Source organism: Suricata suricatta, chromosome 5, assembly GCF_006229205.1.
Source record: "Suricata suricatta isolate VVHF042 chromosome 5, meerkat_22Aug2017_6uvM2_HiC, whole genome shotgun sequence".
Classification (NCBI taxonomy): Eukaryota; Metazoa; Chordata; class Mammalia; order Carnivora; family Herpestidae; genus Suricata; species Suricata suricatta.
In genome coordinates, this window is record NC_043704.1 from 10,279,948 (window position 1) to 10,304,666 (window position 24,719).

Genomic DNA, 24,719 nt, shown 5'->3' on the forward strand with positions numbered 1-24,719 from the left:
ATAAAACATAACATAACGTCCACTTCGGTGATGGTTAAATGTAGTATTATAAAAATATTATAATCTTTTGAGACAATTTGGGGTTTGCATTTTCTCTATCTTTGTAGGAATACATAATCAGTGCCAAGAAATCAAAGGCAGTTGTAAATTAAATGTATTACTTGTAGCCAAATCTCCCCCAAATACAAAAATATAAAGGTCATCTCCCCGAATTCCCAGCATAAAATTATGGATCGCACAGGAGCATTTTACTATAGATGATATTTACTAAACAGAAGAGGCTCTGGACACATGCGTGGCTCTGAACTAGAGATTTTGTTTACAACGGTTACTTCTCGAGAAGAGATTAAAGAGCTTGTGGATTTGGGTTGTGGGTCAATCCTCCGTTGTAATATCTAACAGACACTCCAAGCTCCCAGCACTTCCACGAGATGCCCTTTCTGGTATCAACACCCCATTGCCAGGGACGTAGGGATTCGATTTCTGGTCCGTGCTCAAGGGGCATTTGCCGACCACTGAGTTCCTTCAATCTTTTTTTTTAATATTTTAAAATTTATTTATTTTGAGAGAGAGAGAGAGAGAGAGCACTAGCAGGGGGTGGGGAGGGAATGTGTTGAGAGAAAGGGAGAGAGAATCCCAAGCAGGTTCTGCCCTCCCAGTGCAGAGCCCAACATAGGGCTCCACCTCACAAACGGTGAGGCCATGACCTGAGCCAAAATCAACAGTCATATACTTCACTGACTGAGCCATCCGGGTAGCCCCCCCTTCACTGTCTATAAGTGCCACCCAAACCCACGCAGGTTGAGGGGTGTTGCTAAATGAACACAGAAGCCCAAACTCCCGCCACTGGACCATCACGATGGAATCAATGAGATAGGGACAAGACATAGGAATCAAGTTAAATCGTAGTTCTTGGCAATTCTATACCCGAGAATGACCAGCAGCACACAGTGAGAGGCGTTCCCACCAGTCCAGTCCCCTCGGCCACTCCTGGGTCCTGTCCTAACTTTTAGAACTATGCCCAGCCCTACTGGGCTCTCCAGGCAAACTCCCCATACATCCCAAGAAAGCCACCTTCTCTTGGCACTGGCTTCGCATTTCACCTTGTCTCTTATTCCCAGCTCGTAGCACATCGTCCCTCCTTCCACTTAGTGCCCCACAGTCCACTTGGCCCGATACTCTATCAACAGACCTCTCCTAACCGCCCGTATCTGCCTTTATACCCAAAGACAAACAACAACCACGTTGTACATGGGTCAAAATTCAATGATTTGCAACCAGAGCATAGCAGCTTGCAAGTTGAGAAACTCAAGTTGCTCAATATGATCAAAGTCCGAAGCGGTGCGGGCACAACTGCCAGGTGACCCACCCAGAGCAGGCCGGGCAGGCAGGGCACCAGGAGGGGATCTCGGCAGCAAACGGGCCATCCACCCTGGAGCCATGAGTGAGGATGCAGAGGAGGGGTGCGTGCCCGTGGGCCCAGCGCAGGGCGTGTGGGCAGGAGGGCTGGGCTGGCTGGCAGCGGGTGGCCCTCAGCACTGGGCTTGGCAGTCAAGGCTTTATCCCGCTAGCCCTAGAGAGTCACTGGAGGGTGTTTTAGGGAGCAGATGTCTATGATCAGGCGTAGCGGGCGTTTTTCCAACGTGCAGAAATGGCATTTCCAGTAGGTCCTGAATGTCCACCTTGACCCAACTATCTCATATCGCGCACGGGGCAGTGAACCATCCAACCAATGACACACGCGCCCACACAGGTCCTTCTCAAAGAGCAAGGTAGCACTTTTCTCTCAAACACTCTGGCTTTGAAGCTTGCAGCTGGAGGGCGAGGGCAGACACAAGGGCGGCAGCGTCCCTGCCGGGTCCCATGTCACACAGGCCGACCCCTAGCCAGGGTCCAGAGCAGCCCCACTGGCGAGGGACCCCATGAAGCGGATGGAACGAAAAGGCATGTGAGTTTGGGGTGAGGCTCTGAGCCGGGAGGGTTTGGGGTTGACGGTCATTAGTCTCCGGGCGGTGGGACAGGCAAGGCTTCTCCAGGCGACCCAGTCAATATCCTCCCTGCTGTAGGGCGGCTGCGGTGGACCGGGGACCCCTGGGGACCCCGGCCACCAGGTGTGAGGGCAGCTGGGCTCCTAGTGAGCAGGAAGGACAAGATCCCGTCCCTGAGTGTTTGGGAAGAACTCTTTCATGGCCCGCCGGGTCTGGGAGCAAGGACTAAACCTGTTGAGTGTTTCAAAGTGGCGTCAGCTTGAGCTCGCTGTCACTGACCCTTTGCACCGTGACAGGCTTGTTTCTCCTGCAAAGAGGGCTGGGAGGGGCGCTCAAAGTTTCCAGACGTGGGAGCCTTATCCTCCCCACCGCCCGCACCCCTCCCGCCAGCTCGCACACACACTGGCATGGGAGAAGGGGCAGGGAAGTTATAGATCTCTCTTAATAAGGGTAAAACAGGGGAAATTCCATGCAATCTGATCCGTGAGTTAATCCTTCAACTACCTTGAACCCCACATCCCCAACAGCTGCCGTGGTCTTCCCCGGATGTGCGGTCTTCCCGAAGCCTGCTGGGAGGGCCACAGGCAAAGTAGAAAGGGATCCGGGATTAGCTCTGACAGGGTCCCCAAACCGTGGAGTCACTCGGGACACTGGGTTTTTCGGTTGCACATTCCCACCAGGAGATTTCATTCCTGCAGTTTTCAAGGTCTAAAATCTCTTAATCGCTTGGTTTAGCTGGGAAGCGTTGGGAAACCAGAGAAGAGCGCCATTGTTCTGTGCTCCGGTGACACAGGACCAGGTCTGGGTTCAGCCCCGGGGGCGGGGGTCATGGCCGCGATGGAGTGAGGAATGGATTTATCCGTCATGATGATAAATCTTCAGCAGCACAGGCCTTGCATATGCTGGGCGTCCCCACAGGGCTTACGGGTTTTTACATATAATATCTTAGCATCTTCTAGACGGCTCTGGGAAGCAGCTGTTAGGATGCAGACAGCCAGGTGAGTCATGTTGCTGGTCGCTGGAAGCTCAGAATCACTCAGACCTGAAGCTAGCCTCCATTCTTATCTGGCATCATCTGCTTTGCAAAAATCCCTTAAGCTGACTGGGTTTTACTTCCCCGCATATATAAAGGGATCAGTGCTTTTTAAGCCTCTACAGAGAAATGTGTAAAAAAAGAAAGAAACACAGATTCGATTCGTCCTTTGGAACAACTATAAATACTTGTTTTCCAGTTAGGTTTTTTGTTTTTAGATAAAAATCAATACGACGGAATGTCAGTTTTTGTTCTGAAAAGACTCATTCTCTTCTATCAGAGACTGTCCTCCCTCACACAAGAACAAGATGTCTAAAAGCCTGTTTTCAAGGCTCCTTCCGATGTCTTTTAAAAAGCAGACGGTCAATCTTGCCAGTTCAGGAGTGATTCTTGGCGCTTTTGAGCTCAAACATTCCTCCTTCCAGCTGATCTGCATACTCCTCACTCTGTTTGCGGGACGGATGGCTGCCAGGGCCACAGTTCCTGGCCCCGGATTGCCAACAGTAATAACGCACCTGGAATTTTCCACTGGGGGCCTTTCTCGGGGAGGGCGCCCAGGGTTTGCTCTCTGAGAGCCTCCCGGGTGGGGGACCCTGGAAGGAGCACTCTGGAAGGAGCAAGGAGTCGTGGGGACTCGGGCACCTCGGCCACTTCTTGCTAGGGGCTGGGGGCCCTGCCAGAGCTTGGGGGCTTGGAGCAGAGTCTCCAAGAAGAACCGGCCACTCCCTCTTCGACTCTGGTTCGGGCACACCCACACCACGCACACCGACAGCTTCCCTAGAACAAGAGGGAAGGGAAAACAGATTTAGAACGACAGGTCTGTTTCCACTGGAGGCCACTCTTGGGCACAGGAGACCAGCCATAGCTTTGTTTTCAAAAGGCTCCTCCTTGGCAAGTACTTACAGCAGACTGCACTTACGTGAAGAAAAAATAAATACATGAAACCATATTTTTTTACTCTGCTGAACACTGCAAAAATGTCTCCTGTTCCTTCCAATGTCTCACCTAAATGTACTCATGGGTTTGAAGAAGGAACATTCTCAATGTCCAGTTCCTGGCCCTGTCCGTAACGGGTCCCACAGGACCCCACCCTCAGGAGAGCGCCATGCTGTTTGGATGTACTGTGGTCGCCATCTTGAAACTCTTTGTGACTTCTGAACAAGGGGCCCCACATTTTCATTTTGCACTGCCTTCTGCAAATGATGCAGCCAGTCCTGAGAACAGACAAAGGTAACCTACTGAGCCCTATACTCTTCAGAGAAAAAGCACAACATGGCCCTTTGTATTATATCTGAAGACAAGAAGCTAGAAACACCACATGCTAGTTCATCTGCGAGGCCTTTGCCTTCATGAAGAATTCTGCAATCTGAAATTTCATACTTGACCCAATTAATTCTAAACTTCTTAAGTGTTTTAAAAACACATGCCTGAAGGTGTCACTGGTCCCCCTCTGAGGGCTGATCCAGTCATATCCTTACCAATGCGAATGTCATTCTTTGGGGCCAGGGCAGGAGGAGATTTGTTTTCAGGGGCCATCCGGGAAAATATAAATGTCCTGTGGGGTAACTTCTTGGCCAAGATTAATACATGAGGTGGGGTGAGTACCCAGGAGGGGCTGGGGTCCCAGAAGGAGGGCTATAGTGGTAAGAACAAGTTTCTGGGGGGCTCTGGGAGGGCACTTGATGTCCAAGTTCTTAAAACAATGTTCTGAGCTCATGTGTCCCATCCTGATTCTCTCTTGAACCCATCACGATCACTCCACCCAAACTGTGCTTACCAGGGTCTGCCGTTCCCTTCAGGCTGCTAAATCCAACAGTCACTTCTCAGTACTCATATTACTTGATTTGTCTGAATGACATGGTGGATAACTCTCTCCAATGTGGACCTCCGTCTTCACTCACCACTCTGGGTTGCTTCCTCCCTTGTGGCCACCCCTGTGCCCCATGCGACTGGCTCCTCCTCACTCATCACCAATCTCTGCTGTTGGAGGGTTCCTGGAGTCACTGGGAAGGCCCTGCCCTTCCGTGTCTACAGCTGTCATCCAGTCTCATGTTTTTCAATCATCAGGCTATGCTGTTTTGTCCCAAATGGCCTTCTCTAGTGCAGTCTCCTCGCTGAACTCTGCACTTCTATATCCAACCACGGGTGTCCCCACCTGTGTGGTGACAGCCATCCCAAACTCAACATGTCCAAAACAAAGCTCCTCTTTTCTGCCACCACCCTCCAGACCCAGATCCTTCCACCTCCCGCTGTCTTCATCTGCTCAATAATTGGAAACTCCACTCTTCCAGCTGCCCACGCAGAAACCTTGGGGCTGTTTGACACCTGTCTCTCACACCCCACAGCTAACCCACCAGTGAAATACTTTGAGCATTCGCTTTGGTCACTGCCAGCATCTCCTACCTGGATGATCACAGGAGTCTCTACTGGTCTCCCTGATCCAGCCCTGGTGTGACCTTGGACAAGTTACTTAACCTAAGCCCCAGTTTCCCCATCTGTAAATGACAACAACACACACATGATAGATTTCTTGAAGGATTATGTAAGTTAATGCCAGTGGAAGCACTTAGCACACGTTTGGCCTATCCCAAGCCACTCACTACATTTAGCTGTGATTGTTTTTATTCTTATCATTAATAACAGCTTCTGTGCAGCTGGCCTCAAAAAGCTAAATTTATAGGGGCACCTGGGTGGCCCAGTTGGTTAAGCATCCGACTTTGGCTCAGGTCATGATCTCACGGTTCGTGGGTTCGAGCCCTGCGTCAGGTTCTGTGCTGATACCTCTGAGTGAGGAGCCAGCTTCAGATGCTATGTCTCCCTCTCTCTGTGTCCTCCCTAACTCTCTCCTCTGTGTCTCTAAAATAAATAAATCTTTAAACTTTTTTAAAAAGCTAAATTTACAGAGAATGAGCATTAGACATTATATTTAACTGTATTTATTTAACCTTAGTAAATCTCAGTCTTATGTTTTCATTTGACACCACCTTTTTTTTTAAATCACTGCCATATATTTCCAATTCATTGCCCAAATAAATCATTTTCACAAGCCTAAAAACTTCATGGAAGAGTTATCTTATTCATGGAGGTTTCCAGTCCAGCTTAGGACAATGTCCTGTTACTTGTTTTCATTTCTGTTTTTATGTTAAGCCTCACAGGGAGGTCCCATTGAGCTCTATTGAATTTCTACAGGAAAGCCTGGCAGGCTGGGATCTGTGGATTCATACACTTTTCCAATCTGGAGAGGCTGAGTCATTTGATTACCGTATGGGTTACTTACTATAGTTGGCACTTGCTCTTGAGTTTCCACAACTACAAAGAGTCTCCCAAATTCTTCCTTCTCCATAGATTCTGTCTCTACACTTTGGGACATGAAGCTAACTACGGCCTTGTTGTTTTCCATGACAGATGTGAAGTCACCAGATTATGTTCAGTGCCCGTTCAAGGAAAGACCCATTTCAATTCAGACATGAGTGCTTTCTTTCTACAGCTCCTCATATTGCTATTCAGCTAACCCGCTGTGTTGGCTTCCTAAGACTGCTGTAACAAAGCATCACAAACTGGGTAGCTTAAAACAACAGAAACTTATCCTCTTAGAGTTCTGGAGACCAGACGTCCAAAATTAGGGTGTCAGCAGGGCTTGTTCCTTCTGAGGACTGTGAGGGAAAGTGTTCCATGCCTCTCTCCCAGCTTCTGGTGGTTGCTGGCAAAACTTGGCATTTCTTGGCTTGTATCTAGTGCATCATTGCAATCTCTGCCTCCTTTTTCACATGGAGTCCTCCCTATTTTTCTGTGTCCTCACAAGGCCTTCTTGTTATAAGAACACTAGTCTTGTTGGTTTAGAAGCCTACCCTACTCTAATATGACCTCACCTTAACTATATTATAATGAACTTATCTGCAATTATATCTACAATGACCTTTTTTCCAGATAAAGGCACATTCGGGGGCACTAGATATTAGGACTTCAACATTATCTTTCTGGGGCACCTGGGTGGCTCAGTCGGTAAAGTGTCTGACTTCAGCTCAGGTCATGATCTCATGGTTTGTGGGTTCAAGCCCCGTGTCAGGCTCTGTGCTGACAGCTCAGAGCCTGGAGCCTGTCTTCAGATCCTGTGACTCCTTCTCTCTCTGACCCTCCCCTGCTCACGCTGTCTCTCTCTCTCTCTCTCAAAAATAAATAAAAACATTAAAAAAAATTTTTTTAATTATCTTTCTGGGGGGGATAGGATTCAACCCATAACATCCTTTATTATATAAAGCTTTCCCATGGGGCATTTTAACTATGAATCATCTAATCTTCATTTAACTCTTTAGACAATATCCTTGTAACCTGTGTATTTTTACTTTTTAACATTTTTTCTTGTCTAAGAGGTTTTTATTCACCTGTACCTTCAAAAGTGAAAAACAACAAAATAGCAAATCTAGAAAACTGTCTAGTCAGGAAAAACAGATATGCAAAGGCACCTATGTATTTTATTAAATGAAATCGGATCATTTCATTTAGAGATATTTATCTGCTATGTCTTTAATGGAGTCTCATGAAATTTGGTGAGCTGGAATTAGACAGATGATGCCTCCTGAGAAATGGTTTAGAATTTTTATGACTGTGGTTATGTAAACATGGAGTTTTCACTAAATCAATACATTGTTCAACCTTGTTGAGATGAAAATGGTCTCTACAAGCATCTAACCACATACCATGGTTTTCATTGGTATTAACACAGGCTTCTCCCCAAACCAGTTCTTATTATGAAAAATAGGTTTTTCTTTAGTCCTCCAAAAGAGAGGAGGGAAAATTTAATCTATATATTGCCATTTCTCTATGATGTGGGTAAGATTTTTCACATTGATATCCCTGGATAACGTGAATGAGCCCTAACCACCACGGTAGTAATAAGTTAGTCATACAATTATTCTGCCTGTGCCTGTCACAGGAAGACTGCAGTTTTTCTACAACATGAGTAGATGGCAGAGAAGTCCTCATAAATTTAAAATACAGATGCCTGCCAGTCTGAAAAAGAACCCAAGGAAAGTTATAGAAAGTTTGGAATGGTAATGAAGGAAACATCATTTTTACAGCCAAAAACCTCACACTGTGGCCCATCCTGAATGCATAGGACATGGTTTTTCAAAGGTATTACTCGATCACTTTCTCGTAATTCTTCTATGTTTGTGTAAGAAGATGTACTAAAATCTCACCTCCAGCTTCTAGGAAAGAGATCTATTTGCTTTGTATGTTAACAAGGAACACAGTATCCATCACGTGGTTAGGAAATACTAGTTAGAGTTCTTTCATCCGGATATAGCATAAAAGGTCTTTCTTTTCTCACGTTAATTTTGCTCATGTATTTCATTAAGGTGAATCCAAATCTTCCTTGAATTCATTCTTAGTTCCCAAGTTGTGGCATTTGTGAAATATCTAAGCAATAATGTAGAGCCAGGCTGTTTGGGAGAATAAGAATAGATGGCTTTCTGAGCCAGACATTTTCTTAAATTGCTGAATATCAAGGTTGAGACAACTCTGCATTCTTTCAAGGTCCAAGGACCATTTTCATTTAAAGGCAGCTCTTCCTCTTTCTTGATAAGTGCTAGGAAACAAGGTTGTATGCGGTTTCCACAGTGGATCCAACCCCACGTCAGGAGCCCTGGGGGCAGCGTGATGTGCGTGATGATGTGTATGTAATGGCCGATTCCCAGACAGCCCAATAGCTCCCACTGCAGGGCAGCCCAAAGCTAAAAAGAGGCTGAGTGGCCGAATCTTCCAACTCGTCACCAAGACATGAGTTCTGGGGAAAGAAATTCCCACATGCCTGGCTTGTGAACCTCCTTCCCCATGGAAGACCCGAGCTGCTGCCACACAGGGTCTGACATGCCCTTCAGCAGATGGGGGAGGGGGAGGGCCAACGAGCCACATGTCCATAGGAGAGCTAAAGTAGCCAAAGGTGAGACTTTTGAGGGAAGGGGACAGTGTGTGACCCAAATGTCATATGGGCCCTGCACCCCTCCAGGCAGCCTGGAGGAACTCACATTCCACTGAGAGAGAGAAAGGCCTTTGGGAGACCAGATAAAATGAAGAATGAACTGGATATGCCCAGGGACACTGGACAATAAAAAAGCAGGCGCAGGGGCTAGTCAAACGCCTCTGTCCCTTGTCCCGGCCAAGCTGTCCCCACTGGCCCCCAATGTTGATGCCTAATTAGGAGACAAAGCTCCAAGCGGACACAGCTAGAGTCCAGGCAGGCTGGGAGGGTGAACACAATGGAGAGACTCCACCAAGTACCGAGCGTTCCTGCTCTTTTTTTTTAATTATTATTTCTTTCCTTAAAAAAAAAAAGAAAGAAAGAAAAAAAAAGAAAGTAGCTCACAGACAACAGAGGAAGGAGCACCATAAAAGTTTATATGGAAAAAACCCCTCACCTTTCAGATCTGGTGCTCATAAAACCAGATCCAGATTGAGGGGCCGACAGTGCCCTGGTGTGTTTCACAGCTGGTCTTTGTGCATTTTCACGTTACTTTATAGCCTCCGGGGCTTTCTGAGACTCGGCTGGGGTCAAACCCTACATCCTGCTGGCCTTCCTATCTCTGCTCAGTCACCTTCCCAAAAATCAAATTGCTTTTTTGGTTTCTGGTTTTTCTTTGAGCAATTCTAGCTCATCACTGCTCCATTAAACTTTCAAGGGACTTATAACCTCTGAGCCTACTTTGCCAAAGTGATTTGACTTCAGGTTCTTCCCTGGAAGAGTCAGGAGATGTCTCCAGTCCAGCAAGTTTAGGAAATGCTGCACAGACTTTTCTAGGAGTTCACGGTGCACACGTGCATGGAGAGGGCGGTGAGAAGGTCTGCAGCTACCAGCTCTTCTCAGCCCTGACCTTGACATCCTCCAAGACGTCCTGCAAACAGAGCGTGGCAAGAAACACTTGCTGGGAACCACCGTCCTAAATCCTGCTCACTGATACAACTAAGCCACCTCTTGCCCACCCAGCGGTGTGTTTTGGAGGCTTTGCAAACCCAGATGCAAGACCCTACATTTATTCCTGGAATGCGTTATCTCGTTACACTCAGCCTCACCCACCCAGCCGGTCGAGGTCTTTTTTGGAACTTGATTCCTAGAACCATATTTGTCTTGGACTCACATCTCTCAAGCACACGCCTCCACAAGCACACACACGTCTGCAGGAAAAACGTGGCCCGCGGTGAAGCCAGTTGCAGCTCTACACGGCCCGTCGGGTCCTGTATGCACCCCCGTCTCGGGAGGCGTGCTCGGGCAACATCCTTCCGGAGCATCAGCGATGAGTCTTAGGTGGTTGCCAAGGAGACGTGTTCATATGAAACTGTTTTTCCATTGACCGACCCCAACGAGAAAGGTGGCTGCCAGGAAGCTGAATTATGACCTAATGCCAGTAGCAGCTGCTGGTAACTCCAGGGAAGGGGTGGGGAGCTGGTGTTTGGGAGTTGGGGGCTCATTAACACTCACTTCTTAAATTAGCAAATCCTTCTAGTACAAGTTTAAAAATAGCAACCTAATGGTTTCTAAAATTAGCAGTCATGGCTCTCCATAAATATTTAGGCCTCCAATAAACTTCTGGTCCGCTTCCCTAGACTAATAGGGTCAAGCAGGCTTGGCCTTTAAGCCACATTCTTGAGGATCAGTGTACTTAGTGATTGACCTTGACAAGCAAGAGCTTTGAGAAGCCTCAAAATGGCCAGGACCAGAGACGGCCTGTGTGGCCGCCAGCCTGGGGACAGCCTCCAGGCAGAACTGGAAGGACCTCAAAGGCCACTTGGAGAAGTTGGCAGCCTCCAGGCTACGTGTAGGAACTGCCTGTCCAGGTTGGCCTGGGACTGTCCCAATGTCACATGAGAGTCCCTGCCCCGGGTACCCTCTCAGTCTCCAGCGAACCAGCACGGTTGGTCACCGAGGCCACCTGAACCACTGCCAAAGGATCAGGACTAATGTTCTTTGGGGACAAGAGTCAACTCTCGAGAATGATGATACCACTCCTCAGTCTTCACGCAAATGTCAGTCCTATTTACTTATGAAAGGTAGTGTTTGAAGGAGGAATTACACCAGGGAAAAGACCAGCCAGGCCGGCACAGAACGGCACCCCTGCACCCGGTTCCCCATGTGTAAAACAGGATGAACAGTCTCTGCATGACCGGGTTACCATGGGGAACAAACAGGGGGGCGTTATGTCAGCGCAAAGTACCCGGCATCCCTCAGGCCCGGAAATGGTCACTTTTGGTGGTAGCTCTGCTAGGGCACTCAGCGCATGGGGAGTGGGGGCCACTGCAGCCCTGGCTCATACATCAGAGTGACCCCCTATGTGGGCCCCGTCTCCTCCCCGGGCAGTGACTGCAGGACAGCCGGCCCCGCCCGGCTCTGGGCAGCTGAGACTGTAGGGCTCCCCACCTCGAGCCCAGCCCCTGCATGGAGTGGGTGCTTGCTGAGTGCAGGGAAGAAGCCTTCGAGCAGAGTCTAAAGAAAGCCAGCATCATGACAAGGGGCAGCTGGCCAGTCAGTGCCAAGGGCATGTGCAGAACACTGCGTCCTGAAGAAATCATCATTGGAAACGCCTGTGAAAACCCTAACATTGGCCCCTCCGCCAGAACACTGCATGTCCTGCTGGGCGCCACACGGGTTTGTTGTGTCTATTAGCCAGCACAGAACTAAAAATTACCTGCTGCAACGCGGAGACATCGAAGCCCAGTGCAGTTTCAAATCCCGCAAGATGACGGTACAGCCCCCCCCCCCTCGTGGAAATGTCACTTGTGTTCCTAAGCAAATCCTGCACTGTAATTTAACAAGGGATTTCTCCACAAGGCACCCAGGGTTAACGACAGTTGCATGAGCATCTGTGTCCTCTGGGTGATGCCTTCCAGCCCACATTTTGCTCCCTGCCGCCTTCCTGCGCTTAACTAAGATGAAGGAAAAAGTGGGTTTTGCCCATTGAGTTCTTCCTTGGTTTGGGTCGCAGAAGTGACTTGTCATCAGGGGAGAAGCTTCCCTTTTCTCCTTCAGGAGACACTCTGGGGCCACGGAGTCCAGCTCCCTCATGTTAGAGAAAGAAGCTGAGCCCAGACAGACACCCGGAGTACCCAGTGGGTTGGGGGGACGGGGTGGATTGGTAGCCTGTCCCAGGCAGGAGAGAGGACCCAGCGGTGTTCACCGGGGTTTTCTGCTCGCCTGCCCGCCTTCCTCCCTCCCTTCCTCTCTTCCTCGCATCCTTTTCCCTGCCTCCCTGCCTCTCTCCTTCCTCCCTACCAACGTTTCCCCTATTTGTCTGGCACTACATAGGTGCTGGGGCTTTGCCCCCAAGAAGTATTCTGGTTAGAATTTCTGAAACCTCGGAAGTGGCTCCACATTGCCGTCTCTCTGAAAGGCAGGCAGCGGCATTCGGTTTGCCATGAGCCCACCGCTCTGCAGACAGGTGTGAGGGGAGGTGCCCTGGTTTGTGGCCCCGGACCCAGCACCTGAGGAGCTGTGACCTCGGTCACTCCTGGCACCTGGCATCAGTGTGCAATCCCCAAGTTCACACCCAGCTCCGAGATTCTGGAAGAAAGCGTCAGACCTGTTTGTGGGTGCTAAGCCTCTCCCTCCCTGTGAGCACAGGGAAGTCACCCACTTTCAGGAGACTTTTCATCCTGACCAGCAGTCCGGAGCTACTTTCTGAGGCGTAGGTAATAGGTAACGCACTCCTTAACTCTCCCTTGTCAGTCCATGTGTTGGTTTAACAATTGAAGTGATTACTGAGCAAGCACCACGAAATGAGATTCAAATGCAGCAGAAGTGTTTAAGGGCAGGCATACGGTAGAACTTTTCAAAGGGGCGTGGTAAGTGCTGACAGATCAGAAATGGGGGCTCTGGATTGCCCTTGGTGGGGCTGGGGGGTGCTTGGGAAGGGCAGGCCGGCCACATTTCTGCTGTCATCCCTTCCTCATCTGGCCTTCCAGGGAAAACGTCTTGAACAGGAGGCTTATTCTTGCACCTAACGAAGTGTCAGAAACTATTTTTAAAAATATGTTAATTGTCATAGCAACTGCCCACGGAAAACTCCGTTTCGGGGGCAGAAATAAGTGCAGCAAGATAATCTTTAACCCATTTCCCTTCTCTCCCCGCCCCGCCTCCCGGCCTCATTAGGACTCCGGCGGGCGCCTGAGCGAGCCCGGCAGCCGGCCACCGGGGCCATGGCCAGCACGGCCGTGCAGCTGCTGGGCTTCTTGCTCAGCTTCCTGGGCCTGGTGGGCACGCTGATCACCACCATCCTGCCGCACTGGCGCCGCACGGCGCACGTGGGCACCAACATCCTGACGGCCGTGTCCTACCTGAAGGGGCTGTGGATGGAGTGCGTGTGGCACAGCACCGGCATCTACCAGTGCCAGATCTACCGCTCGCTGCTGGCGCTGCCCCGCGACCTGCAGGCAGCGCGCGCGCTCATGGTCATCTCCTGCCTGCTCTCGGGCGTGGCCTGCGCCTGCGCCGTGGTGGGCATGAAGTGCACGCGCTGCGCCAAGGGCACGCCCGCCAAGGCCACGTTCGCCGTGCTGGGCGGCGTGCTCTTCATCCTGGCCGGCTTGCTCTGCATGGTGGCAGTGTCCTGGACCACCAACGACGTGGTGCAGAACTTCTACAACCCGCTGCTGCCCAGCGGCATGAAGTTCGAGCTCGGGCAGGCCCTGTACCTCGGCTTCATCTCCTCGTCCCTGTCGCTCATCGGCGGCACGCTGCTCTGCCTGTCCTGCCAGGACGAGGTGCCCTCCAGGCCCTACCAGGCCCAGCCGAGGGCCACCACGGCCACCGCACCGGCCTACCGGCCCCCCTCAGCCTTCAAGGACAACCGGGCCCCCTCGGCCACGTCAGCCTCGGTCAGCGGGTACAGACTGAACGACTATGTATGAGTGAGTCCCCAGGGCCTGTCCCTCCCCGAGTCCACAGCGGCACCAGGACCCGGACTGGCTCGGATGCAGGGTCCCGGCACAAAGTTTACTTTGGGGCTTCTTTTCTGTCCAGAGGAATTAATATGAATGTGGGGGAAGGGCTGAGAACACAGGGAAAGAAGGGAAACTAAGGGGAGAAAAGCTCTGTATACCAAAGACTTAAAAAACAAAATCCTTTCTGGTTTTGTATTTAATATATATATTTATGTGGGTGATTTAATAACAACTAAATGAAAAGCATTGTGGGAGTTTGGTCAGTGGGGTTTGTTTGCGATTCAGGAATAAACTTTCCGGTCGTGGTTGTGAATGACATGGACAGTATTTGTTTCTGTTTCCAGTCTGGTCTGTCTGCTAAGGTCTTGTAACCCCAGCCTAATGTCTGGGCTCCACATCGCAAAAACAATGGTGACACTCGGAGTGGCCGCAACCCACATACATGGGAAAATCAGAGGAGGGCTGGGCTGGTCCTCATTAAAAAGATGCTTAAGCAGTATCCACCAAAAAACAGTCACTCCAGCTTAAGCCCAGGGGCAGGGCAGGAAGTACGGGGCTCCCTGGGGCAAAAGATGATTGTTGTAAGTCACAAAGTAAAGATACCGTCGTTTTCTCCTGGTAGGCTCTGCTAATAAGGAAGCAAAAGTCAGAAGAAAAAAGACAAAGCAAGAGGCGCCTGGCTGCTTGCCTCCCTAGGCATTGGCAAGAAGCCAGTTAGGAGCACGGCTCAAGTCCAGCGGCCCCGCAGGACCCGCCTGGCTTTTCTGGGGACAGAAGCACAATGCCAGCTGCCATCAGAGCAGGTACAAGAGTCCGTTGACTTCTCCTTTAGCTGGAAAGAGCTGCTGACAGGGCCAGATGAGCTGTGATTGCTTTAAGGACATTGATGATGCTTTCTGGTGGTGATCTAAATCACGTGGTCACAGAGCCGTACGCGGACACACACACACACACACTCACTCACTCACTCACTCACTCACTCTTACAGCTCTCCCTTTGGCTGGTCCGGGGAGGTTGGACCTGCTCCGTGTCCATCCACTTCACAGCCCTGCCCATGATGTGCCCCTAATGGTGCCCTGCACATGCTTCTGACCCGAACCTCGAGTTCTGAACATGTAAAGATGTAAGAACACAAGTCTGAACCTAACAGACGCCATGACAGGCTTTGTTTCCCCCTCTAAGCTAAAAGGTCTAAGGTCAGTCTCTTCAGAACCATTTGGCCATTTGGCCATTTGGCAGTCATACATGGCCCGAGGGTATCCAATCAGGAAAGCCCAGCTACCTCACCCCACATTCCTAAGGGTAAGGCCTGCAGATGGGAACTTTAGATAAGTCCCTGTTACCTAGTGTTAAAGTTAACCCCATAGTCACCAAACAAGACCCTGAACTCGCTCTGTAATTGGTTAATTTCAAAGATACCCTAAATGTTGTAATTGGGTCCCGCCAAAAGTAACAAATGCTCTGAACATTGTGTATGGTTAGAGCTGCTGCCAATACTGTTGTACCATTATGATTGGGTCTCTGTACCTATGTCACCATTTCCTGTAACTCCCCCTTCCCAAACTCATAAAAGTCCTACCCCGCCTTTGTTCGGGGCTAGCTCGCTCTCAGCACGGCTCCACCACACCGGTAAAGTCTGTGAGCCCGAGTTTAGGCCCCGGCGAGCCTAAATTCATAATAAAGCCCTTGGCTTTTGCATGCGTGCTTCGGCCTCCCTGGCGGTCTCTGGTTTCTAGGGGCGATAAAGAAATCTTGGGTACAACAAAGAAAATGCCCCATTTGGGGAAAGAGCTGAGACGTACCCACAGAGCAGCAATTTCACGAATCCCTCCATTCTCGAGGGGTCTTGCTGAAGACCACCAGGCTCCAGGGCTCTGACGTCTCTGCTTGCTGGGGAGAGGGCCACAGCAGGTCCCCGCAGACACGGAACCAGCTGGCCAGGCTTGCTGCCGTGACCGGGGAGACCCTTGCCCCAAGGACCAGCCTGGGGCTCCCGGACCCAGCAAGGCCAGAGGCGGGTTTATACTCCTCTGACTTCATGCTTCCTCCCGACAAGATCCTCCAGGTCCCCAGACCAGGCCATTGAGATTGTGACGGGGAAACTCAGCCGCCGTGTGTTTCTCCTGCCATTGGTGTCTCCGCCGGGCACTGAGAGCCCGTCTGGTCCTTTTGGGCCTTACCAGTTAGAGCCCAGGCCTCACCGCTGCCGACTCGAGCAGCGTGGAAAATTAGGGGTTGACGGGGCTCCGCACTGTTTCTTACTGACCTTCAGACCCCAGGCAACAAGTGCCACGTCTGTTTGGAAGGACGGGGTGCGGTCCGTTTTAGCCTTTATCTGACCACAGAGAAGCTAAGCAGGCTGGGATCAGTCATCCCATTCAGACCAGGGATTTACACCCAAAACATCATCATTCCCTGCAGGACAAAACCAGCAGTTTTCACCTCCTCTTTATACAAATAAATCCATCTGAACGAATAAAGAAGGGAAAGAAAATCTAGAAACAGCGTGATGTTCTATTAGTCCTACCTTGATGGTCATAGTCTAGAATGTGCCTGGTAGGGTTATTCTAGGTAATAGACCTATTACCAATTAAAGGGGGAAAATCACTTTTTTTCCCCTCTAAACTCTTTCTCGAATTCTGTCACAACTAAATTAAATATGGCCATATCTCGTACTCAGGTGAAAGACTAGTAATAATCATGATTACAGTACTTACTGAGCACTTACTACCTGCCAAGCTCATTCTTTTTGTTTACTAATTTGGTCCAATGAGATAAACACCATTCTTAATCTCCTTTGACAAAGGAGGAAGTTAAGTCAGTTAAGTGTTGGACTTGGACTCAGGTCATCATCTCACAGTTCATGGGTTCAAGCCTCACATTAGGCTCTGTGCTAGCAGTATGGAGCCTGCTTGGGATTCTCTCTCTCTGCCCTTCCTCCACTCACACTCTCTCAAAATAAATAAACCTTAAAAAAATTCTTTAAAAAAAAAAAAGAAGAAACAAAGGAGGAAATTAAAACCCAAAGAGATACAGTACTTGCCCAGTACCTGCCCACGGTCACAGAGCCAGGGAGTGTAAGACCCAGGACTCAAAGCCAGATAGGGGAACAGGGGACAATACGCTCTCCCAAGTGGCAGCACACCCCATAGCCTCATTACTTTTGTGTCTAGACTATTTCCAAGTAATTCCGCGCTTATCCTGTGACCATATACGGCTCTTTCCACGTTCATCGCTCCACAGAGCTTCCGGCTCTGGCAGGATTGATGAAACGTGATGTCAGACCCCGAGGTCCACATTCGAATCCCCACAGGAAGCAGGAAGTGACACACAAGAAGCGACACGTGGATGGCTCTGGCCTACAGCCCGGCCAGCCAAACCAGGAAGTAGATCTGAACAAGACCTTGACTCCCTCACGTAACAGAGTGTAAGAACGAGTTCCGGTTCCCTCCTTCACTCCCCACACAAGTGCCTCGGGCCCTGCTCCGGCCCCTCCAGGGCCATCGAGGAGCTGCGTGGTTTTGGTTCTGCCCAAATCTCTGGGACTGGCTGGTCTTTACCAAGGCTGCTTTGACAACAGTACGGTCTCCTTTTGGGGGCACAACACACAACCCCAAATTTCAGACTAAAAAGGAAGCTTGAGTCAGACAATTGTTACAGATTTAAATTACAGCATGACCCTCCTGGGATTAAGAGATGCTACATTTCTCTGCTTCTCTAAATCAATCAAACTTGGCTCTGCAGCAGAGAGGTCTAAAGCCAGCCATGTTTTCCAGTTCCCAACCCTGCACATAGAATGTCTCAGGGCCCCAGCACCAAGGGAGGCCCTGGATTTGCAGGACTTAGTCCTCGGGGACACCTTGTTACCCACTGACAGCCAGCATTGACGCCTTCACAGCCCAGGGTCTCCCGGTGCCCCTCCTGGGCCATAGCCCATGCATCCCTACAGTCACCCGCATCATGCCCCAGACCCTGTGTGAACAGACACTGGAAACCTCCACCCTGTGAACGCTTTGTCCCCGTCCCCATCTCTGGGAAGTCACTTCCTGAGATGGAGCCATGCCCTTCCTGGACTCTGAGTACCTGAGTGTCCCCTCTTGGATAACACACCCTGATTGCTTTCAAGGGTTCCCAGAGAACCCTGCTTTCTTGGGTCTTTTACTCACTGGCTCTGTCACCCTGGGCAAGGACTGGGCAAGTAACTTATCTGTGTTGGCCACTGTCGCCCTAAATGGGAGCAATTTGAGAACTGAGGCTCATTTACAATCTGTGTAATAACTGTCCATTACCTTAGAGCAATAAACTGAACACAGGGCCAGGATTTTTGCCCTCGGTGCCTGGCCCCAAAGTCCCATTGTTGTCCACATGCCACCCCTGTTCTCCCTGCCTTGGCCCCTCCTTGCTTCCTCCCTGCCCAGCAAAGGAATAGCATGAATGGCAACAGTCTGGGCAGGAGATGTGGGTCTGGACCAGGTGACAGGAGGGAAGGGGCAGGAGAGTTGGGGATGTGCCTGCAGGCCAAGCAGTGAGATTTCTGAAGGGGTTGGTTGTGGGTGTGAAAAAAAAAAAAGCGTAAAGGATGATGCCAAGCTTTGGGCCTGGGTCACCTGGAAGAAGGGGGTTGCTATTTTCGGAAATGAAGGAGATTCCGGAAAGAAGAGGTTCTGGTCCTGCAAGGTGGATGAAATCATTCTCCAGGTGTTTGGTCTGAGCTGCCCCAAGTGGACACGTGGAGTGAGTCCTTGGAGGCACAAAGCTGGAGCTCAGGGAGAGGTCGCTCCAGGAGCCATCAGCCCTGGAATGTCGTGCAAGCCAGAGGCCAAAACAACGTTGCAAATGAACACAGATGAGGGATCAGAGAGGCCAGAAGAGGTTCACGTTTGGAGGCTGGAGGATGAGGCGGATGGAGCCAGCTGCCAGAAGGGGAAGGCCCAGTGAGTGAGGAGAACTAAGTAGAGAATGTTCTAGAAGCCAAGGAAAAGGGAGTGATCAGCAGCACTGAATCAACTCCTCTACCTTCAGGCTCATACGGGGTGTAGGTGCTGTGGCTGTTGGCAGGGAGGCAGCTGGGCTTAGACAGGTAAAGAGAGAGCTGAGGGGGCTGCGGGGTGGAAACAGCAGGCTGCCTGAGTGGAGAGTGAACACTGAGGTTAGAACTTGCTCTGGTTCAGAAGGTTGCAAGAGCCCACAAGGGAAATGCGCGGCTCCCGTTCTTCCTGGTAACCACTAAGGCAGACCCATGGATCCCTCCTGACGTAGTACACTGGGGGTCTTCTCACCAGGTTCTGTACAAGGTTCCCGTGAACTCCACCTCACATTAATACTTTTTTTTTTTAGTTTATTTCTTTCTTTATTCTGAGAGAGAGAGAGAGAGAGAGAGAGCGAGCGAGCGAGCAGGGGAAGGGCAGAGAAGGAGGGAGAGAGAGAATCCCAAGCAGGCTCCAAGCTATCCGCACAGAGGTGGAGGCATAGCTCAGGAGTAGAGCATTTGACTGCAAGCCGTCTGCACAGAACCCACCATGGGGCTCAAACTCACGAACCCGTGAGATCATGACCTGAACCGAAACCAAGAGTCTGACCCTTAACCCACTGAGCCACCCAAGGGCCCCGAATGCTTCTGAATAGAAAGAAAAAAGGTAACTATGTAAGATTTCAAAAGGAAACCAATGAAATTGACATGTGTTGTCAAAATATTCACAAAGTATGGCATAGCGATATGTGTGTTCCTTTTCAAATGCACCACATGGCAATATCCAGCAGTAAATACTGGAAGGCTAGGCAGTCATGAGCATGAATAGTACTTTAAGACATTTGCAACGACTGTTATTTGATGTGAAAATATTTGTGATTTCCAGTAGTGACAAAGTCCCAAGGGCTAAAGTACAAAAAAAAAAGTAAAGCAAATTGCTCAGATGACTTAAAGATACACTTCAAGTCCCTGGCATGAGAAGAGTTTGTGCAACCAAAAATTCAAATTTCCTACTGCATGTAGGTAATAGTTTACTAACCTAAACCCTAAGAGGGGCGCCTGGCTGGCTCAGTCAGGAGAGAATGCAACTCTTTTTTTTTTAATTTTTAAAAAATGTTTTATTTATTTTTGAGAGAGAGAGAGCGTGAGCAGAGGAGGGTCAGAGAGAGAGGGAGACAGAGAATCTGAAGAGAGGCTCCAGGCTCTAAGCCAAATGTCAGCACACAGCCTGATGCAAACCGTGAGATCATGATCTGAGCTGAAGTCAGACTCTTAACTGACTGAGCCACCCAGGTGCCCCAGAATGCAAATATATTTTTAAATAACTTTTTAAAATGTTTTTATTTATTTATTTTTGAGAGAGAGAGACACAGCGTGAACAAGGGAGGGTCAGAGAGAGAGGGAGACAGAGATCCGAAGCAGGCTCCAGGCTCTGAGCTGTCAGCACAGAGCCCATCGCGGGGCTTGAACCCATGAACCGTGAGATCATTGCTTGAGCCAAAGTCGGTTGCTCAACTGACTGAGCCACCCTGGTGCTCCAAGAATGCAACTCCTGAACTCTGGGTCATGGGTTCGAGCCCCACGTTGGGTGCAGAGATTACTAAAATAAATATGTTTAAGAAAAAAAATTTTTAATTAAAATGAAATAAAGTCTAAGCACTGCCTGGGGACCCCAGAGGCCTTATGTATATGTGTGGGGGGCATGGGGGACCCCAGAACAACAGCCCGGACCTGAGCACGCTTCCTGAAGACGGCAGAAACCCGGCTCCACATTTAACTTCTCAGTAAGCACCAGTGCCCCAGGGGAGGGAATGCAGTGGCCCGCAGGCATCGGTTACAGACAGAGCCGGAGCTCCACGCAGTGGCCACCCAGCCGTAGGTTTCCAGGCGCTGTCATTTACATGCTCCTCAGACAGGAGGTGGGGAGTGGGAGATGAATCCCCGGAGCAGCCTTGCAAAACCAAGTCAGGCCAAGAGCAGAGGCAAACCCATGGCACATCTCTTCTGCCAGAAACGTCAGTTTTAGACAAAAGAAATTAGATTTAACAATGCTCAGTAGCTTAACAGTCACTGCGCCCTGGAGAGGGAGGACCAGACAGAGGTAGCCCCCGGCGGTGGGTGGGGAAATGGAAGTGAGGAGACCTGGCTGAGCTAAGACTTGGAGGATTTAAGCGTCCTTGTGTCCTATAGTATCTTTGTGCCTTTCTCCCCCAGGACGAGTGAGACACGGGTGTGTGTGTGTGTGTGTGTGTGTGTGAGAGAGAGAGAGAGAGACAGAGACAGAGACAGAGACAGAGAGACAGAGGTGGAGAGATTGAAATCTGAGGTCCTGGACATTTGAAGCCATTTCTTGAATCAAAAAGCACAAAGCCAATTCCTGGGCAACTATCCAAATGAAAACACAGAAATTTCATTCTAGTAAGTTATTTTAAAATACTACCAACTGGTTTTCGCAGGTGTGCGTGGCAGGGGGAGGGCATAGCCAACAGCCCATTTCCTGCCTGGGAAAGGCGGGTGGAGGTCACCCCATAAATCTGGGCGGGCCCAGCCCCTCGGGGCCATTCACCTGCGTCCTCCTTATGCCTCTTGCTCTGGCGGCTCACCTCAGAAAAGCTCAGCACAGTGCACACCGTACACTCTAATTCCTTTCTCCTGAGGGGCTCTCTATTTAAAAGCTCGCCACCCTGCCATCCCTGCTGAGACCAGCCCAAGCTCTCCGTCCCACCAGCACAGCCCACCAGCGCCTGCCAACAGCATCCGCTGCCTCCAGCTCCAGGGAGGTCTGGGGTTATTTCAGTCATCCCAGGCATTTTTCCAAAATAAGGCATTTGCATAGATTTCTAATCCAGCGTAATAAATAGCAAGAAGGCAGGATTTCACAGCCAGGACAACATAGGAGAGTTTTGGTCTGGTGGCTTCAACAGGTGTCTGGAGAAGGTGGTGTCTGCCCGGGGTAGGAGATTACCATGACCTTGCTCAACACGGGCTGGAGGCAGCGGGGACCCAGGACAGGGAGGAGCCTGAGTGAATAAGGAGACCCAGTGCTCCACTTGGGAGTCCTTGAGCCTAGACAGGACCTGACCCCCAGCCTCTCCCCAGACAACCCTGTCAGGGGGAGAGGTAGCCTCTTTTTCCAGAGATATTTCCGTTATGAAATTCACCATCCCCCTTTGTAATGACTATGAATTACTCTGCGATGCCCAGGCCCGAGAATAGCACTTAACTTTGTTATTCTAAAGCCAAACCTGGATCTGATTAAGACCACAAGGAGATACCACCACATGCTTATCAGAGTGGCTAAAATGTAAAAGACTGACAATGTCAAGTGTTGGTAAGGAGGGGAAGCGATCGGCAACTCGTGTTTCCAGGAGAGAGAAGGCAAATCAGTACCATTAACTTTGGTCATTGACAGGCGGCATTCAGGGGGCTTCTGGGTGCTGGTAATGTTCCCCTCTCCAGATCTGGGCGGTCCTAACACGGCTAGATTCATTCTATGATCATTTGTCCAGGTGGATACTAATCATTGGTGTATGTTTGTTTTGTTTTCTTTTTTTTTTCTTTTCTTTACAGCTCGCCCTGTGCCTACCTCCTTTACACACCAGACCAGGAGCCTTCCTGATCTAGTCACTGTTTGAGTCCCATGGCCTTGAACATGGCACTTCAACAGAGTTGTGGTTGGTTGAACGCATGGCTTTGCGATTCACAAAAAGCCACCACTGAATCCCTTTAGATGTACAACTCTTCTTGTATATTTTACGTACGAGTTTGTTCATTTAAAAAATCCCTTTGCATAGAACTTCCCAGGATGGCAGTGCATGGAAAACAGGGCCTCCTGGCACCGTGGGCCACTCTGCTATTGGAAATTCCACTTGACCGAAGCTGAAAAGGAGGAGAAAATGTAGGATGACGCATTTTGTTCAGTGGCCCCAGAACCAATCCCTTTTTCCAAGTGGACCCGGAACCTTGTTTCACCAGGAAAGTCGACAGTTGAGAGCCCAAATGTGTCAGGGCCATGGGTAAATCAGGGTCCTTGGGGAGAAACCCTCAAGGGCCGTCTGGTGCTCCAAAACATCTGCACATCTCATCTTCCATGCGGAAAATTCTTTTAATGAATGTGAAACCTTTCCATTCCTATTTAAAGAAAAGGCTTAAAGCTTCCCGCACCTTCTATCCAAATCCTCCAGCTTATTGTTTCTTCCCCTGTTCTGCTTCCTCTCCACTCCTCTCCCTCTAAGAGCCTTCTTCACACAAATTGGGGTCCCAGCCCCTCCAGACTTCTCCAGACTGCCCCCTTCACCATTCCTCTATGTCCTGTGCTGTTCAATTCTTTGATATCCTTCCTGATTTTTCTACATGGCTACCACTTATTGAGAGGGAGCGTTGTAGTCTCTGGCTATAAATTGTGGAGCAGTCCACTTTTCTTTGCACTTCTATAATCTTTTACTTTATGTATTTTGAAGCTCTGTTATTAGGAGCAGAAGTTAGAACTATATCTTTCTGATGTCAGCCTAACCATATCAATAATCACATTAAATGTACATGGACTAATAGCTTCAATTTAAAAAACAGAGACTGTCAAACTGGATGGAAAAACAAGACCCAGGGCACCTGGGTGGCTCAAGCATCTGACTTTGGCTTAGGTCATGATCTCACGGTTCGTGAATTCCAGCCCCACATTGGGCTCTCTGCTATCAGCCCATCAGTGCAGCTCCCGCTTTCAATCCTCTGTCCCCATCTCTCTCTGCCCCTCCCCCACTTGCACTCTCCAAAAAATAAATAAATATATTTTTAAAAAGCAAGATCCAACTGTGTGATGCCTGCATAAAAATCCACTTTAAAAATAAGGAGAAAATAAGTTAAAAGCAAAAGGTTGGGAAAATATACAATGTTAACACTAACTTAAAGAAAAAAAGACGGGGTGGCCATAATATCACCAGACAAAAGAGATTTCAGAGCAGAGGATATTAAGAGAGGTATGGAGGTTCATTTTGTAATGAGATGTCATAACAATTCTGGAATCCAAGTCACTGTTATGCTCCCTTCTCCTGAGACAGCCAAAACAGTCTTAATTTGGGAACTTCCAATGCAAGGCAGCAGCCTAAGTTACGTGTTTAAATACCTCTCCCTGCTTGGACACCATTAAAATAATAGTAAAGAATAAAACAATAAAAAGCACAACAAAGAGAATGGAAGAAGGACTGTTAGGGTTTATTTGGTTTTTTTATTCTAGACAACAAAAAGCTGATTCGAAGATATAATTTTTATTTTTATTTTGTTTTAATTTTTAATTTTGTTAATGTTTATTTATGAGAGAGAGACAGAGCACAAGCAGGGGAACACAAGCAGAGAGAGAGAGGGAGACACAGAATTGGAAGCAGGCTCCAGGCTCTGAGCTGTAAGCACAGAACCTGATGTGGGGCTCGAACCCACAAACTACAAGATCATGGCCTGAGCCTAAGACAGACTTTTAACTGACTGAGCCCCCCAGATGCCCCTGAAAATACAATTTTTAAACCAGAGTGGTGGAAGGCACAACAGAGAGTGCAGTGGAGGGTCTGCAGCTGGGGGAACAGAGCTGGGGGTATCCAACATGGAGGGCCTCACACGAAGGAGAGTATTGATAATGCAAATGCCAGTGGGTTCCCCCATTTTCTGCTTCTCCCCACCCCAGCCTCACACAGACAGAGGGTCTGGCTAAAACAACTGAACAGACTCTGGGAACAAGATCATGGGACAAGCAGCACAGGTGTCTGCCCGTCACCAGAAAGCCCTCTTCTGGCATTTCAGAAGTTCTCGAGAA

The 24,719-nt window shown here is 49.4% G+C and overlaps 1 protein-coding gene and 1 long non-coding RNA gene across 2 annotated transcripts; one reads left to right on the top strand and one right to left on the bottom strand.

The window, feature by feature from the left end:
- The first annotated feature begins 1,885 nt into the window (after nt 1-1,885).
- Nucleotides 1,886-14,266, top strand: CLDN14 (claudin 14). Its single transcript, XM_029940633.1, has 2 exons — nt 1,886-1,948; nt 13,160-14,266. The coding sequence occupies exon 2, from the start codon at nt 13,207-13,209 to the stop codon at nt 13,915-13,917; it is 711 nt and encodes a 236-aa protein (XP_029796493.1). The 5' UTR covers nt 1,886-1,948; nt 13,160-13,206; the 3' UTR covers nt 13,918-14,266.
- LOC115292575 lies at nt 12,788-13,429 on the bottom strand. Its single transcript, XR_003909039.1, has 2 exons — nt 13,345-13,429; nt 12,788-13,007 (listed from the first exon to the last, which is right to left on the bottom strand). It is a non-coding gene; the product is annotated as an uncharacterized LOC115292575 (long non-coding RNA).
- Nucleotides 14,267-24,719: the final 10,453 nt, after the last annotated feature.